Here is a 14,618-nt window from a genome sequence, read left to right on the forward strand (position 1 = left end):
AAAAAAATGTGGCATTTATACACAATGGAGTATTACTCTGCATTAAGAAATGACAAAATCATAGAATTTGGAGGGAAATGGATGGCATTAGAGCAGATTATGCTAAGCGAAGCTAGCCAAGCCCTAAAAAACAAATGCCAGATGTCTTCTTTGATATAAGGAGAGTAATTAAGAACAGACTAGGGAAGAAGAGCACAAGAAGAAGACCATCATTAAACAGGGTTGAGAGGTGGGAGGGAAAGGGAGAGAGAAGGGAAATAGCATGGAAATGGAACGAGACCCTCAGGTTTATACAAAATTACATACAAGAGGAAGTGAGGGGAAAGGGAAAAATAATACAAGGGGGAGGAATGAATTACAGTAGTGGGGGTAGAGAGAGAAGAGGGGAGGGGAGGGGAGGAGAGGGGGGATAGTAGAGGATAGGAAAGGCAGCAGAATACAACAGACACTAGGATGGCAATATGTAAAGCAATGGAAGTGAAACTGATGTGATTCTGCAAGCTGTATAAGGGGCAATATGGGAGTGCATAACCCACTTGAATCAAAATGTGAAATATGATATATCAAGAACTATGTAATGGAGGGGTAAGACAAGATAATACAAATGGAAGAAATGATTTACAGTAGAAGGGGTAGAGAGAGAAAAGGGGAGGGGAGGGGAGGGGAGGGGGGATAGTAGAGAATAGGACTGACAGCAGAATACATCAGACACTAGAAAGGCAATATGTCAATCAATGGAAGGGTAACTGATATGATACAGCAATCTGTATACGGGGTAAAGTTGGGAGTTCATAACCCGCTTGAATCAAACTGTGAAATATGATGTATTAAGAACTGTGTAAGGTTTTGAACGACCAACAATAAAAAAAATAAATAAATTAAAAAAAAAAAAAGAACACAAGTACTTACTTAAAAAAAAAAAAAAAAGGACCCAGGATCTAACTTAGTGGTAGAGTACTTGCTTAGAATTTGTGAGCCCCTGGGTATAATCCTCAGTACTAGAAAAAAATAGTTAAGATAGTAAATTTTTATATTATATGCAATTTACTACAGCTTTTTAAAAAATTGTGTAGAATATCAACAAAGTAGCTTTCCTTTAAAGAGATAAAGTGGTAGGCTGGGGATGTGGCTCAGTGATAGGGTGCTTGCCTAGCATGGGTGAGGCCCTGGGTTTAATCCCTAGAAGAAAAAAAAAATACAGTGCTACTGTGTGTTTAACTTATATTAAATACACTCTGTGAGGATCCTCCATCTTTTGTTTCTTTATTTCACTCAATACCTGTTTAAGGTCCATCCATGTTTTTGTGCATACTTTCGATTCACTGCTTCTGACTTCTACTAAGCAATTCATTTCGTACTCATCACATTTTATTTATCTGTTTCTCTAGAGATGAATACCTGGGTTTGCTCTAACTCCTTGCTACTATAAACAATGTTGTCATCTTTCCTGTAGCTGCCTCCTTGTGGACCTCTGTGTGGGTGTCTCTGAGGCACACACTCAGGAATGAGGACTGTGGGGACATGGCTCTTTCTCATATTTAATTTTCCTGAGTACTGTCCTATTATTCTCTGGAACGACTGACCCAGCCTCCACTCTTACCAGCAGGGCACGCACAGCTATTTTCCTTGATCTTTGCCCAAATTGTTATCATGTGACTGTAATTTTCATCAATCTGGTAGACATAACACTTCCTATTCCTTAATGCCACATCTCTGCTTATTGATGAGGTTAAGTAGCTCTTATTCTGTCATACGTTTTGGTTTCTCCTTTGGTTCACTCTGTCTCTCGCCCACTTTGCTCTTGGTTTTTTTAGATTTCTCTAGTTGATTTATAAGAACACTTAGATAGTCTCTATATTAATCCCTTTCAGGTTTTTATATACCTTTTTCAATCTTTCATCTCTTATCTGCCTATGGCACTTCCAATCCACAGAAATCTTTAATTGGATGAATTCAAATCCATTAATCATGTTATGGTTTATACTTTTAGGACCTTAAAACTCCTGTGCACATTTTTAAACTAGATTTTTGGTTTTATCTTACACATTTGGGTCATTAGACTATCTGTAGTCCACCTTCACATATGATATAAAGCGGAGTTTCAATGTGGTTTTGTGTTTGTTTTTGTACATACAGTAAACCAGTGTGCTAAGATCATCTAATGAGTCATCTGTACTTTACCCACCTGTGAATGGTAAGGGCTCACCTATACCCAGTGAGGCTCTGGGTTTCCATTCAATATTTACTGAATCAATGAATGCCAAGATTTAAAAAAAAAAAAAAAAGTCTCAGACCCTGACCTGCAAGGTCTGGCCCATTTGGGACGCAAGGCTCTCAGATCTTTCTTTATGGTTTGTAGGAAAAATGGAGAAGCACTGAGGAGGATAAGCTGTGGGGTCAAAGGTCTGAGTTTAGCATTCACTGATAGACAATTTCTCTATTTCAAGTTTTGGAGAGGACATGAATAGGAAAAAGACATTATGTGAGATGTGAAGGAGGGTTACCAAGTAAATATGACACATCAGCAAATATCAGTCCTGGTTTTCTTCTATTATCTCCTAGGAACCTGTCTGTCCCCAATTGAGCATCTCTAAAAGAAAGATGGACTAGAGGCTGGGGATGTAGCTCAGTGGTCCAGCACTTGCCTAACATACATGCAACAAGACCCTGGGTTCAGTACCTAGCACCGCAAAAAAAAAAAAAAAAAAAAAAAAGTCTACTTATTAACAGTCAAGAAATGTTAGAAAACTCTGTGTACTGTGTATTATGAAAACAATAGTTTTGTTCTATTTCCCCAATTGATAATACCTAATTTTCATGCTTAAACTAGCCTTCTAGAGGATTCTGACACACCTTCTGCATCTACCATCTCCTGAATTCACCCTTAATTTTGGACAAAGGAAATCAGAGGGACAAGCCAAAGAGGAAAGGCTAAGTGACCAGTCACTGCTCAACAATTAAGGACTGAAAAAGTGAATTTAAGTTTGTAAAGGAAAACAATACTTTAAATAATGGGTAATACACTTAAGGGTAGTTGCTGTTTATTTCAATACTGAGTTCTCAAAGGGTTAAAATTCATAGAGTAGTTATAATGATAATTTCCCTGGGAGGAAACAAAACATTTTGCCATCTTGTCTGAAATGTGAGGCTATGATCAAAGAGGATGACATCTTCTGCCAAATACTGAGCTTAGGGCCACGGAGCTAGACAGACCACAGACCCCATCCACAAAGTAAGGGAATTCTTGTATTCTTAATCGAACACAGAGAATGGTTATTGACTATCAGATATTTCGCATTTTAAATGGTAAATTTTAGATTTTAAGACTGGATTGCAAGTAGCTGGCACCTGTGCCTGTACCCCTACCTCTGCATGACCTGCAGGCAGTACCAATTGATGGTGGCAAACTTGGCTATGGGTGGGTTCCCACAGGGAGCTCCACAGCAGTCTTCCAACTGGTCAGGATTGGCATAGAGGATGCAACCCAACTGCCTTCACGGTTCAAGATTACACAATCACAAAATCTTATTTTTCTTTTGATCAGTACCTATAAAGAATCATATTAAATGATGCAAATTCCAGACTTTCCTTCCCTTTTCTTAGTGATCTTCAAGTGCATGTCAGAAAAATTTTTATAGCACATATATAAATGGGTAAGAAATGGGTAAAAACCAAATTACTGGGGAGTCAAGGAGATCATTTGATAGTGACAGATACTAAAATTAACTCAACAGCAAAATATCTGAGTAAAAGGGAAGTTGTTTTTTTTTTTTTTTTTAAGGTAGTCCTCAACCTGAAAGTTCCCCTTATCACTGAACAAAGAAGAATTGTTTCTATTAGTCTGCCTGACAGAGAAGCACAGAGAATAAGCCATCCAGGGTACTGGACACAAGCTAATCAAGGCAAGGAATTTTCCAAAGTTTAATGGGAACAGCACAAACACTCGTAACACCCAGCATCTTTAGGGATCTGCCCAAAAGTCAATAGAAGAAATAATGAGCAATTTAAACATGGAGAATGAAGACGTTATCTTCAAGGAGCACCTGGCCTATTTTATAGATCTTCCAACTCTGAAACGTATTAGCTGCAGAAAAGGGCACAAATGATTCTTTATAGTTGATTAATCAACCCTGATAGAAGAAGTACAAATTCAATCAAAACAACAATCCAACGACAAAACATTCCTTGGGCCACTAGTAGAGAATATTTCTCACCAATTGGTGACCTTTGTGCCCAAAAAAGTAGGCCAGCCGTTCTAGGAACAAAGTCCCTCTGTCTGCATGATAGATAGAGGAGGCGCAATCATATAGTCCAAGTTTGTGTTTTCCAACCCCCACTCAGAGACTATGAAAAAAATCTGTTCTCAGAGAAGCAAAACCACACCCTAGAATTACTCGGTAACTTACTAGGTGGAAGAAAAAAAAAGTTCTTAGATGATTGCTCCTTGAAAGAACATTCTTGTGACAGAGAGGGCTGGCTCTACACACCTGCTCAGCTTTTTTAAAAAGGGGTGGGGGGCAGTGTAATAAAACCCACTTGCAAAAGTGAAATGTATAATCATTAGAGGATAATTAATCCATGAAAGTATGTATTGTGCCCATGTGATGTTTGCCCACCTTGAAGCATGAACAATTATTAACCTCAACTTCTTTAACTTATGGTGACAATGTTTTATTGAGCATAGACAGCCAAGAATTATAAACCATATCCAGTGAAAAATCAAATCAAGAAATATTTCATCTACAGTGTCCAGTGGACTTTAAAATTCAATTCTGCATTGAACACCTGTTGGGTGTCAATTTCTGTGAAAGGTACTTTATAGAGAAGTCTAGAAGAGCTGTGGCCCCTGCACACCCAGAAGTTTACAATTTCTTCAAGAGAAGCAAACATGGACCCATTTTAACGCAACAGAAGACATGCTGTGTTCCATGCAAAAACAGGCATGAACACAGTGTCGAGGCAAGCAGGATGGATCCTTCGGATTCAAAGCCCCACTGGGCTGTTTCTCTCAACAAGTCTTAAGCAACCTATTATGTGCCAAGCCTGAAGTCAGATGCTTTTCTGTAAAATGAAATAAACAGGGCATGGTCTCTGCCTACAACTGTCCCATTTAAAACACATGTCTTGAGCATCTACTCTATGCCAGGAACCAGTCTAGACCTCCCAGAATGGCTAAGCATGCTCTTTATCGCAAAGGAGCACCTGGCCTATTTTATAGAGAAAGAATCCAGATCCTCTGAGAACAGAACTCATCAAAGAAAATCAAAGCAGGAGCCAGCCTTTGGCAGTTGTGCTGCACATCTGCTGACTGAATTCATATCTATTCAACCCTCAGAATCCTTAGGACAGAACCCCAGTAACTGGCGTTTTAAACGCCTTGCACAGAGCCCAAGAAAAAGCAGGCAATTGGTAGATATTTGATGAATTAAAGAATCTCTAATTCCTCACCTTAGACAAGGATGTATGCTCAAAATTAGAATGTCTTACGAGTTTATATAAATTACTGTCAAGTCAGTGATTTTTTTTTCTTAAATATTACAGAGCAGGAAGATGGGAATCAATTTTAATGCGTATGGCACATGGACTGTCCCCCATGCTTCCAGGTTCTATCTACAAACTCATAGGAGAGGCTAACTTTTGATTTGCCTCTAGCCTCGCACAGAGTATGAACTTGCACTGTTGATACACGCGCTTTGTTTCCTTCGCCAATCTCTGTGTGCAACTGGCGAGGGACAGGAGGGAGGGGGCAATTTCTCCCACTGGAGTATGCCCAGGATTCATTTCTCTCTGACCAATTCTAGCCTATTTATTATTTAAATTTGGTCAAGAAGCCTAAACATAGTTAAAGAAGATTATCTAAATACAGAGCTTCCTTATATAAACTGTGATTTTCAAATGCCACACAGATAAGCTCAAGAAGCACCGAAACTATTGGATTTCCTAGTAAATGGGTACCACCCCCTGAAACTCACTTCAGTAAAGGGAGCCTTCAGAACAAAGCACCTGGAGCTTTAATCAGATTGGATATGGAGTTTGGAGACAAATAGCCACCTCACTCACTCTATTGTCATTCTCCGGCCTCATGCTGAGTGACCAGGTTACAAGAGAGACCACACAACAAAGTCATTTTGGTTCCTTGGGTTGGCAAAGCGTCCACTTCTGTGAACAGAAAAGAACTCTATTTATGACACTGTGTCTACCTGTCTGCCAAGAAGCAATGCAGGAGCAACTGTAAGAGGGAGAAAAAGCCCAAGGACATATGAACCCTCTGCTCCCCAGCATCCTTGAGAGGAAGGGGAGAACTGACCAGGCGGTGAGTTAAAATTAAAATGGTCCTGAGTGATAATTTTAAAACAAACACATCTCTCACTTTCTTGGAGGAAACTATTGATTAGTCTTATCTACCTGAGACCAGACTATTTGGGAACTAAAACTATATAAACCTGTCTCATATCTGATTCACCAATCATCCTCAATTTCACCTCCATGCTCAGGTCTATCATCCTAATTTGGGGTGAAACACGTATCTGCACTAACTAGATGAGTCTCCTTTAACTGACTTGTTAAAGTCATAAGTCATTTCAAACTAGGTTTGCATCTGCAAAGAAACAAAGAGCAGAAAGAAATGTCATTATTTTGCATCTTAATTGTTTCCCTAGGTGCTGCAGCTCATTAAACTGCCTTAAGTCTTGAAGGTGATGTTTAACAGGCCATGCCTCTTGCCTGTAGTATTTCAACTCCTAAGCAATGGTACTTGTCAATCCTCACCTTATAACCTGCAAAATGACCCAGAGATTGGTGTGGTCCATCATTCTAAGTACAGTGTTCGGATACAGGAGGTTGCCTTAGCAGCAGAGGGTCAGGAAAGGCCCAAACTTCTCAGAAAGAGGATGCACCCTAAACACATCCAGAGCAAGACCCTTCAGTACATTAAATGTGCCTGGAGGATCTTGGTTCTGCAGAACATTATAGCAAGAGGTTTCTCAGGAATGCAAATGGGAGCTTACAGAAGACAGTATCTCAAAGATAGATAGGCTACTACTATCAAACATTCGAAACAGGACCATAGGAAAACCAAGTCATTCTTGACATCTATTTTTTCCCCTCCAGTTTGGAGGGGGATGATAGACAACCCAGAAATTCATTCTCTGTTCTTCCATGGTGGCCCAAGAAAGCAGACAAATCTGTCCATCTCTCCACACCATGTAAGTGGAAAGTAACATAGCCCTGCATGAAGTAATTCTTTTTCTCGAGTTCAGAGCGCATAAAGCATACATATATCATCTAATCATTAGATACAGAAAGCATTTAACAGATGGGTCCATGCAAGAAATCAGCTTAACTTCCCACGTTGCTTGAAGATGTTCCATAACTTCCATTTTGGAAAACAGACATCAGCCTGCCATAATTACTGGTGCACACTGGTGTTGGTACTGAATCAGCTATGGGCTGAATTCTCACTAACACTCTTGATTTGCCTACACCTCAATCCGCTAGGTTTGAAGGCTTTAGACTTCATGGTACCCTCTCTCCCCAGAGAAATTCCAGATTTAAAAGTCAGCTTATGGTCCCAAGCCTTCCCTCTTATCTCTTCACAGGGGAGACATGAAGATTCAAAGGATTATGTCAGCAATGCTTGAAAAATGAAAAGGCTTCTCAAATGGACTAGTTTGGCTTATTTTAAATAATACAAGATGCTCTTTTCTTTTTTTTTTTTTCTGTGTTCCCTTAAGTTAATTTTACCTCCCACATTTTCTCCCAAAGTAAGAACTTTTTAAAATCTTTTTGTTTTGTTCTTTAAGAGCTGGAACCTCTGAGATTCCTACCTGATTTGAGCTAAATTTACTCCAAGGGTTTTATCAAAACATATTGGACTGAAAAACTCTGATCTCAATCCAGATGCTAATTAAAACCCTTCCTGAGTCATGCTGCTATGGTTACTGGGATTTCTCCAAGCACTGTGACTCTCAAGTGAGAAAGTTTTAGTTATTTCCCCAGGCTCAGGTGGCATTTCCGGGACTGGACCAGGCTGGTTTCTATTATAGGGTATGGGTGGTTGCTGCCACACTTAACAGCTCTGGGTGGCTTCTGACTACATTACAACTTACCGCCCCCATTCGGTTCTGTTGTTCGACTTATTTCAATAATAGGATGTTATGAAAGTCTTATCATCATCCCATTTTAGAAAAAGAGGAACCCGAAAACTCTAATCACAGTAAACAGCTGGTGCAAGGCCACTCAATAAAAGAGATGGAGTATAAACTTGGTTTTCTGACACTGACAATGGTACTTTCCACCAACCTACCAGAAACAGAGGCACACAAATACAAGGGGCTGATGCTCCTATGCCTGACGATGTGTACTGTATGTTTAGGAGCACAGACCTGGGGCTGGACTGCTAGGTATGGTTGCGGCCTTGGACAGGTTACTTCAGCTCTCTATATCTGTCTTGTCACCTAGGGATTGGGGATGGTAATCCTTCCCCTTTAGGGCTGAAGTGAGTTATCATGTCTAACATCCCTGAATCTGTACCTGGCCCTTAGGAAGTATTATATAGATGGGAGTTCATTTTTGGCTGGTGAATTGTTCATTCATTCAGGGAGTTAAAATTGTAGCCAAAGAGTCTGCAATCACCTGAAGATCTGAAAGGTGTCTATTCTGCATGGTAGGAAGCCTATGCATTACCAGAACAAAGGGATGATGGCCATGAGAACAAGCCCACGTTAGATCACATCACATCCTGAGAGCCTTGACGTTCAAAGTCAAGTGTCACAGCTGCTTCTCTCTGTGGTCAATTCCCTTGTTTCTGACATCCACCTAGGGCACATCCACTGAAACAGAATACTGGCAATGACAGGACTAGAGAAATCTGTCTTTTTTTAAAAAACAGCAGGTTTCTTTTTTCCCCTGATAAAATCAGTTTTGCTTTCACTGAGGGATTTTTTTCCCCCCTCACAATTTAAATCCCATGCACAGCTCAGTACCTTTAAAAAGGCATTTATTTTTCTGGAGCCTTTGAAAGGTACTTTAAACTGGCAGGACAGCAGCGAGGCTGTGCAAAAAGCTGTGAGATTCAACGTGCTAACATGAAACTACATTTTTTTTTTTTCCTTTAAAAACCACATCTGAGGACTGGGGATGTAGCTCAGTGGTAGAGCGCTTGTCTAGCATGTACAAAGCCCTGGGTTCAATCCCCAGGACTGAAAAAAATGAAGTAAAAAAATAAACATCTGAGAGTTACTAACCAAGTGCAAAGCTTCCTCTTTTCTAATTTTAGCCCCAGTACCTAATCACCATCCGGGTAATAGTTTATTAAGCACACACTTGGCTTTGCCTGTTTTGCTTTCTTTAGCCCTCTTTTGCATGCTTATACAAATAAAAAGCTTCAGAGTTCCTTTAAAAAAATCCTGCAGAAGACACTAATAAAAAAACAAAAACCCAGGCCCAGCAACTTGGGAAGCTGAGGCAGGAGGATAGCAAGTTTGAGGCTAGCTTCAGCAAGCCCCTGTCTGAAAATTTTTAAAAAGGCAAAAAAAGGCCGAAATAAAGCAACCTTGGGTTCAGTTCCTAGTACCAGAGAGACAGAGAGAAAGATGTGGAACAAAAGAGTACCAGGTATAAAAATATGGATACCATAAGGGTGACAGCCTGGCAGGGTTTCTCACCCCCCCCCAACACCATTTTTACTTTTTGTGATGCTGAGGACGGAACCCAGAGTCCCCCTCAAGCATGCATTCCACCCTGAGCTATACCTCTAGCTTTAAAATATTCGTTCCTTAGATGTTTATCGATTTATTCATGATTTATTCATTTACACACCTGCTGAGAATCGAACCCAGTGCCTCACCCGCTAGGCAAGTGCTCTACCACTAAGCCACAACCCCAGCTCCTTAAGGATTCATTGCAAATAGCCAAACCCTGCAGGGCTCTGCTTGTAAGTTTGTTTGCAAAGCTCCAGCACAAACAATAATTCTTTTTCTCTGAAGGCTGCACTGGGCCTCTTCAAAATTTACATAAAGGCACAATGGCCTCTGGGCAGACACTGCTGCCCAGAGGGGAGGCCTGGAGGTTGGGCCTAAAGGCCTTCCAGCAAGGCAGCAAAGGTCAAGCTTTCTGGAGAGAGGCCCTGGACCTGCCAACAGGTACTTTTCCTTAAGAGCCAAGTTGTTTTCCCACAGGACACTGTTACTCACCTGGACTTGGGAGGCGGGGGAGGAGGTGAGAATGCCTCCATCCTGCTTCTGTCCTTGGGAAACTCAAAGGCAAAAGAAGCCGATTTGCTCATCCCAGTCCCAGCTTTGCTATTCTGTCCCGAGGAGCCATCCATGCTGTGGAGACGGTGCCAGGTAGAGGAATTTGAATGGTCCATGATGCCATTTTCTGTCTCTCTTCCCCAGCTTTGACTCAACAATTCCTGCTCCACCTCCTCCTCTTCCTCTATCCGGCACTGACGACTCCAGGCACCAGTCTGGAACCTGGGCCGCCTCTGGTCCAAGGCTGAAGAGGTGGCGGGTGGAAGACATCTGGCAGGCTCATTGCTGACGATGCCATTGATCCGACAGGAAGAAGTGGGGTCGGTGGGGCCTTGGGATGAAGGCTGGGGTCCAAGGCCACTGCCACTGGAGCCCCCCTCACCGGGGTCAGCCAGTGGGGAAGAGGACGGAGATGCACCAGGGCTACTCTTAGACAGCTTGGGGGGGATGGCAGGCCTGGCCTTGGGTGTGCTCTCAGTCGCATCATGAGGATGGCTCTCACTGGAGCTCGGTCCCTGCCCATCTGGGGTCTGCTCTTCCCCAGCCTCTGAGTTCTGGCTCACAGGCCCACGTGGCCACTGCACCCCCACTGCAGAGTCAGGGCTACTCAGGTAGATGGTCCGATGGTCCTCTTCTGGGTGGGCCGCCATAACTGTAATGGTAGCTGACACCTGGGGAGTCCTGTCTGAGCCTTCCCTGTCCTGACTCCAGCCAGACACTGTTTTCTGAGTCCAGACATCACCTGTCCATACCTGGCCCTGGCCCTGGCCTTGGCCCTGAGTAGCTGCTGCCTGTTCTGCCTTGGCCTGTGGCCTGGAAGGCACCGGCACTGGTTTCTTCCTCTTGGTGCTCTCGGCATAGATGGGCTCTGGCTGTACAGCCTCCCTGGGGTGGGGTGGGGCCTGGGGCTCTCCAGCCAGCCCTGGGCATCTGCTAGAGGTCGCCAAGTGGCAGCCCAAGTCCTGTTGCTTCCCAGACTCTGGTTCCTTCACCAGGGAGCAGTAATCGCTCTCAAGGTGGGCAGCGAAGGGGCTGCTGGCGCCACTGTGGGTGCTGCCGCAGGACAGGCCATCGGAAGAACTGGCAGCGTCTGAAGCAAGGGACAGCTTCTTGGGACCCAGGTGGGGCCTGTTGGCTGTGGGGCCCTGGCCACAGCACTCACTGGGGAAGCTCAGAACCCGCTTCTCCTCGTCCTTAGGCCCAGCACAAGTTCCCTGCTCCCAGCAGGTGGGCGAGCAGGTCCCTGCGCCAGGTCTGCCCCGGGAGCCCTCAGCACGAGCAGCATCCTTGGCCACAGGGCTCCCGGGGCAACAGTCCACAATGGAGCAGTATTCTCCGCCTTCACTGTCTCCAGAGGGCGAGCACCTTTGATCGCTGTCATCCTCAGAGGGCAGGGACTCCCGCAGGGGCTGAGGAGAGGGGCAGGGCCTAGGGCTCTTGGGACAGCCAGATGTCATCCCGGCAAACGCGGCCAGTTTCTGGCGGAAGCTCTCCTGAGCCGTGGGCAGCTCTGGGTAGGGAAAGGGGGGTTTCTCTTCCCGTCCAGGCTTCTCGTCGGGGAAGCTCCCGGGGTGGATGGCGATGTTCCTTTCCCCACGGGCCTCCAGGTTGTGCAGGCCCACCATGGCATAGGCAGGGGGACAGCGAGGGCCACCATCCGCGCAGGCAGGGGGAGCCGCAGGCTTCTGTATGCCGCGGAAGCTGCCCAGGTAAACTATGGGCATGCTTTCCTGCTTTGGGAGGGGGAGCTTGCCCGGGGCTCGTCTCCAGAGTGCCTACACAGACCAAGGTGAAAAGACTTAGATTAGAGAGAAAAAGTGACAGCCAAGTGCCATGACATTGTCAACTGCCTTCTATAGTGCAGTGCGAGCACGTGGGAGCAGGGACTCCCGGGCACACCCCCCTTCTGATCTCCCCATGCTTAGGAGCATTGCTGGGGCACCCACTGAGCCCAGCTTCCATCCCAGGGTCTGTAATGCTTTTGGCTTAAGTCTGTGAGATAGGAAAAAAACCCCACAAACCCTCAAAGAGAACATTTTGCCTTTGTCACAAGTGTTGGGTGAAATAGGTCTCTTACAGGCTTGGAGTTTGGTTTTAAGTTTTTGCTTTCTGTTGGTTGGCTTTTTGATAACCCTGTCACGGTGCATTCCAGAAGAAACAGAAGTCATATGATTTTTAAACACCTGGGGTGTGTGGCCGGGCAGGGCAGGAAGTGAGGGATCACTCTTAGCTGAGTCCAGGCTTCTTCTCTCCTAGCTGGGTTCTGCCTCAGGCAAAGCTAAAAAGCTGCTCTTTTTCCCAGTTAACAAGGTTACCTCAGCCAGAGTTGCCTAAGTGACTAGACCAGTTGGGCTATGAAAGAGAGATGTGGACTAGCCATTCCCATCCCTGTTCCCTTTTCCTTCCCTTCTAAAGTCCCCATCACCACCCCTTTTAGAAACAGTTTCAAAGTAGGGCCTGCATTTGGCTCCTTTCCCAAAGGATTCAGAACTTGGAGAGTCCCTGGCTTATGTAGGTGAAGGTTGAAGGTGTAGGGAATGGCCTGGCGAATGGGTGTAACCAGTTTAGGGAAAATGGAACAGCGCTGTGAGGGACATGGAACTCATAGCAACCACAGGAAATGCCTCTCTTCAATTAAGCCTCCTCCGATTTAAAACTGACCTTTGTTTTCACATAAAGCTCACACACCCTTCCTGATCCACTCACCACATTGGCTGAGAAAAACTAGAACATGCAAAGAGGTCAACATGGAGCAAGCAGTTCTTAGGAATGTCTTAGACATAAAGCCTCCAAGATGTGTCCCAAGTCGGCAAATTCAAGCAGCCCTGGTCTATGTGTCATCTCAATTATTATTCCTAAGGGTTATCTGTGAGATGAGCAGAAAGGTCTAACCTTTAGGGATGTAATTGTTTCAATAGATTCTAGATCAAAACTGTTTGTTAAATCCAAGCTTTAAAATTATAAGCTGAATGTAGTGGTGGTATATGCCTGTAAGTCCAGCAGCCTGGAAGACTGAGGGCCTAAACAACTTAATAAAACTCTGTCTCTAAATAAATAAATAAATAAATAAGGGCTGGGGATGAGGCTTAGTAAGTATTTAAGCAACCCTGAATTCAATCCCTGGTACCAAAAAAAAAAAAAAAGAGGGGGGATTATGAATCTTCCCTGAGTATTAGAAGATAATAAATAATTAGTGTTAATATTTTAAGTGTGGTAATGGCATTGTTTTTTTTAATAAAAACTTTTATATTTTAACATTACTAAAATGATATGCAATTGGTGCATAAGGTCAGAGATGAAACAAGATTGGTCATGAGCTGATGGATTTTGAAGCTTATGTTGATGAGTGCTGTGTGCATGAGATTCATTATGTAATGACTGCTAATTGTATATACATCTAAAATTGTCAGTTGAATTTTTTATTTTTACTTTTTGGTATGGGGGATTGAACCCAGGGGTGCTTTAACACTGAGCCTCATCCCCAGCCCTTTTTTTTAAATTTTATATTTTGAAACAGGGTTTCACTAAGTTGCTTAGGGCCTTGCTAAATCATCAGTTGAAATTTTTAAAAGAGGTTTTTCATTTTTGGTCTGCCCTGAGACAAGTCTCCGTATCACAGGAGGAAATCTGAGGGACTGGAGACAATAATTAGCCTAAAGGGACAGATACAAAGGAGGGTGGCAATCGCCAAATAGCAGCAGTCAGGGCAAAGCAATCTCTGGGCAAGCCAACGGGCAGCCATCCTACCGGATTCTTGCTCCAACAGCCCTCCCTGGCTGCCAGCCAGTCACCAAGTGTTAGAAAAGAAGCAGCCCCTATTAAAATACCACAGGGGTTAGTCAGCCTCACCTGCTGGACGTCAGCACTCAGGTTGGCCTCCGTCCACACGTCGGAAGTCTCTGAGCTCATCATGGTGGGTTTCACAGCAATCGTGGGCTTGGAATAGGGTGAGCTGTTCACACCTTCATCTTCCAGGCGGCAATTCTCAGGCCTGGGGGGCAGGCGTGGTGGAGGGGGCAGGCTGCCTGCTCTGGGCTGGGGACAGCCAGCTGCCAGCTGGTGGTCGCTCCGTAGGCAGAAGCAGTTCTTGCAGGACCCGGGCTTCCAGATATGCTCCACAAAGTCACTGCACGCAGACATTTTGGGGCTCTCAGGGTTCAGTCGGATGGTCTGGAGCATCGTGGGCCAGTAGTGTGCTGGTTCATCTTGTGCCCAGCCCTCTGGCGTAGTCTTGTGGCAGACAGAGGTAGGTCCTGGAGCAGACACCTGGAAAGGCAGATCACTGGCCTGATTAGAAGACGGTTGTATTAGCAATTAGAGTCTAATTATCTGATTAGGGAAGAGAACAGAGGACACAGTGGGGTA

At 44.1% G+C, this 14,618-nt stretch overlaps 1 protein-coding gene across 2 annotated transcripts in view; it reads right to left on the bottom strand.

Annotated features, from left to right (window-relative positions):
* The window catches only part of Prag1 (PEAK1 related, kinase-activating pseudokinase 1), a 55,051-nt gene that overhangs the window by 35,471 nt on the left and 4,962 nt on the right, over window positions 1-14,618 (bottom strand). For both annotated transcript variants that reach the window (XM_005330784.5, XM_078031311.1), the window contains 2 exons: window positions 14,103-14,519; window positions 10,194-12,028 (listed from right to left, as the gene is read on the bottom strand). In XM_005330784.5, the coding sequence (XP_005330841.2) occupies window positions 10,194-12,028; window positions 14,103-14,432 (2,165 nt within the window). In that variant the 5' untranslated portion in view covers window positions 14,433-14,519. The remainder of the gene's footprint in view (window positions 1-10,193; window positions 12,029-14,102; window positions 14,520-14,618) is intronic.

Source organism: Ictidomys tridecemlineatus, chromosome 14 (assembly GCF_052094955.1).
Source record: "Ictidomys tridecemlineatus isolate mIctTri1 chromosome 14, mIctTri1.hap1, whole genome shotgun sequence".
NCBI classification, from domain to species: Eukaryota; Metazoa; Chordata; class Mammalia; order Rodentia; family Sciuridae; genus Ictidomys; species Ictidomys tridecemlineatus.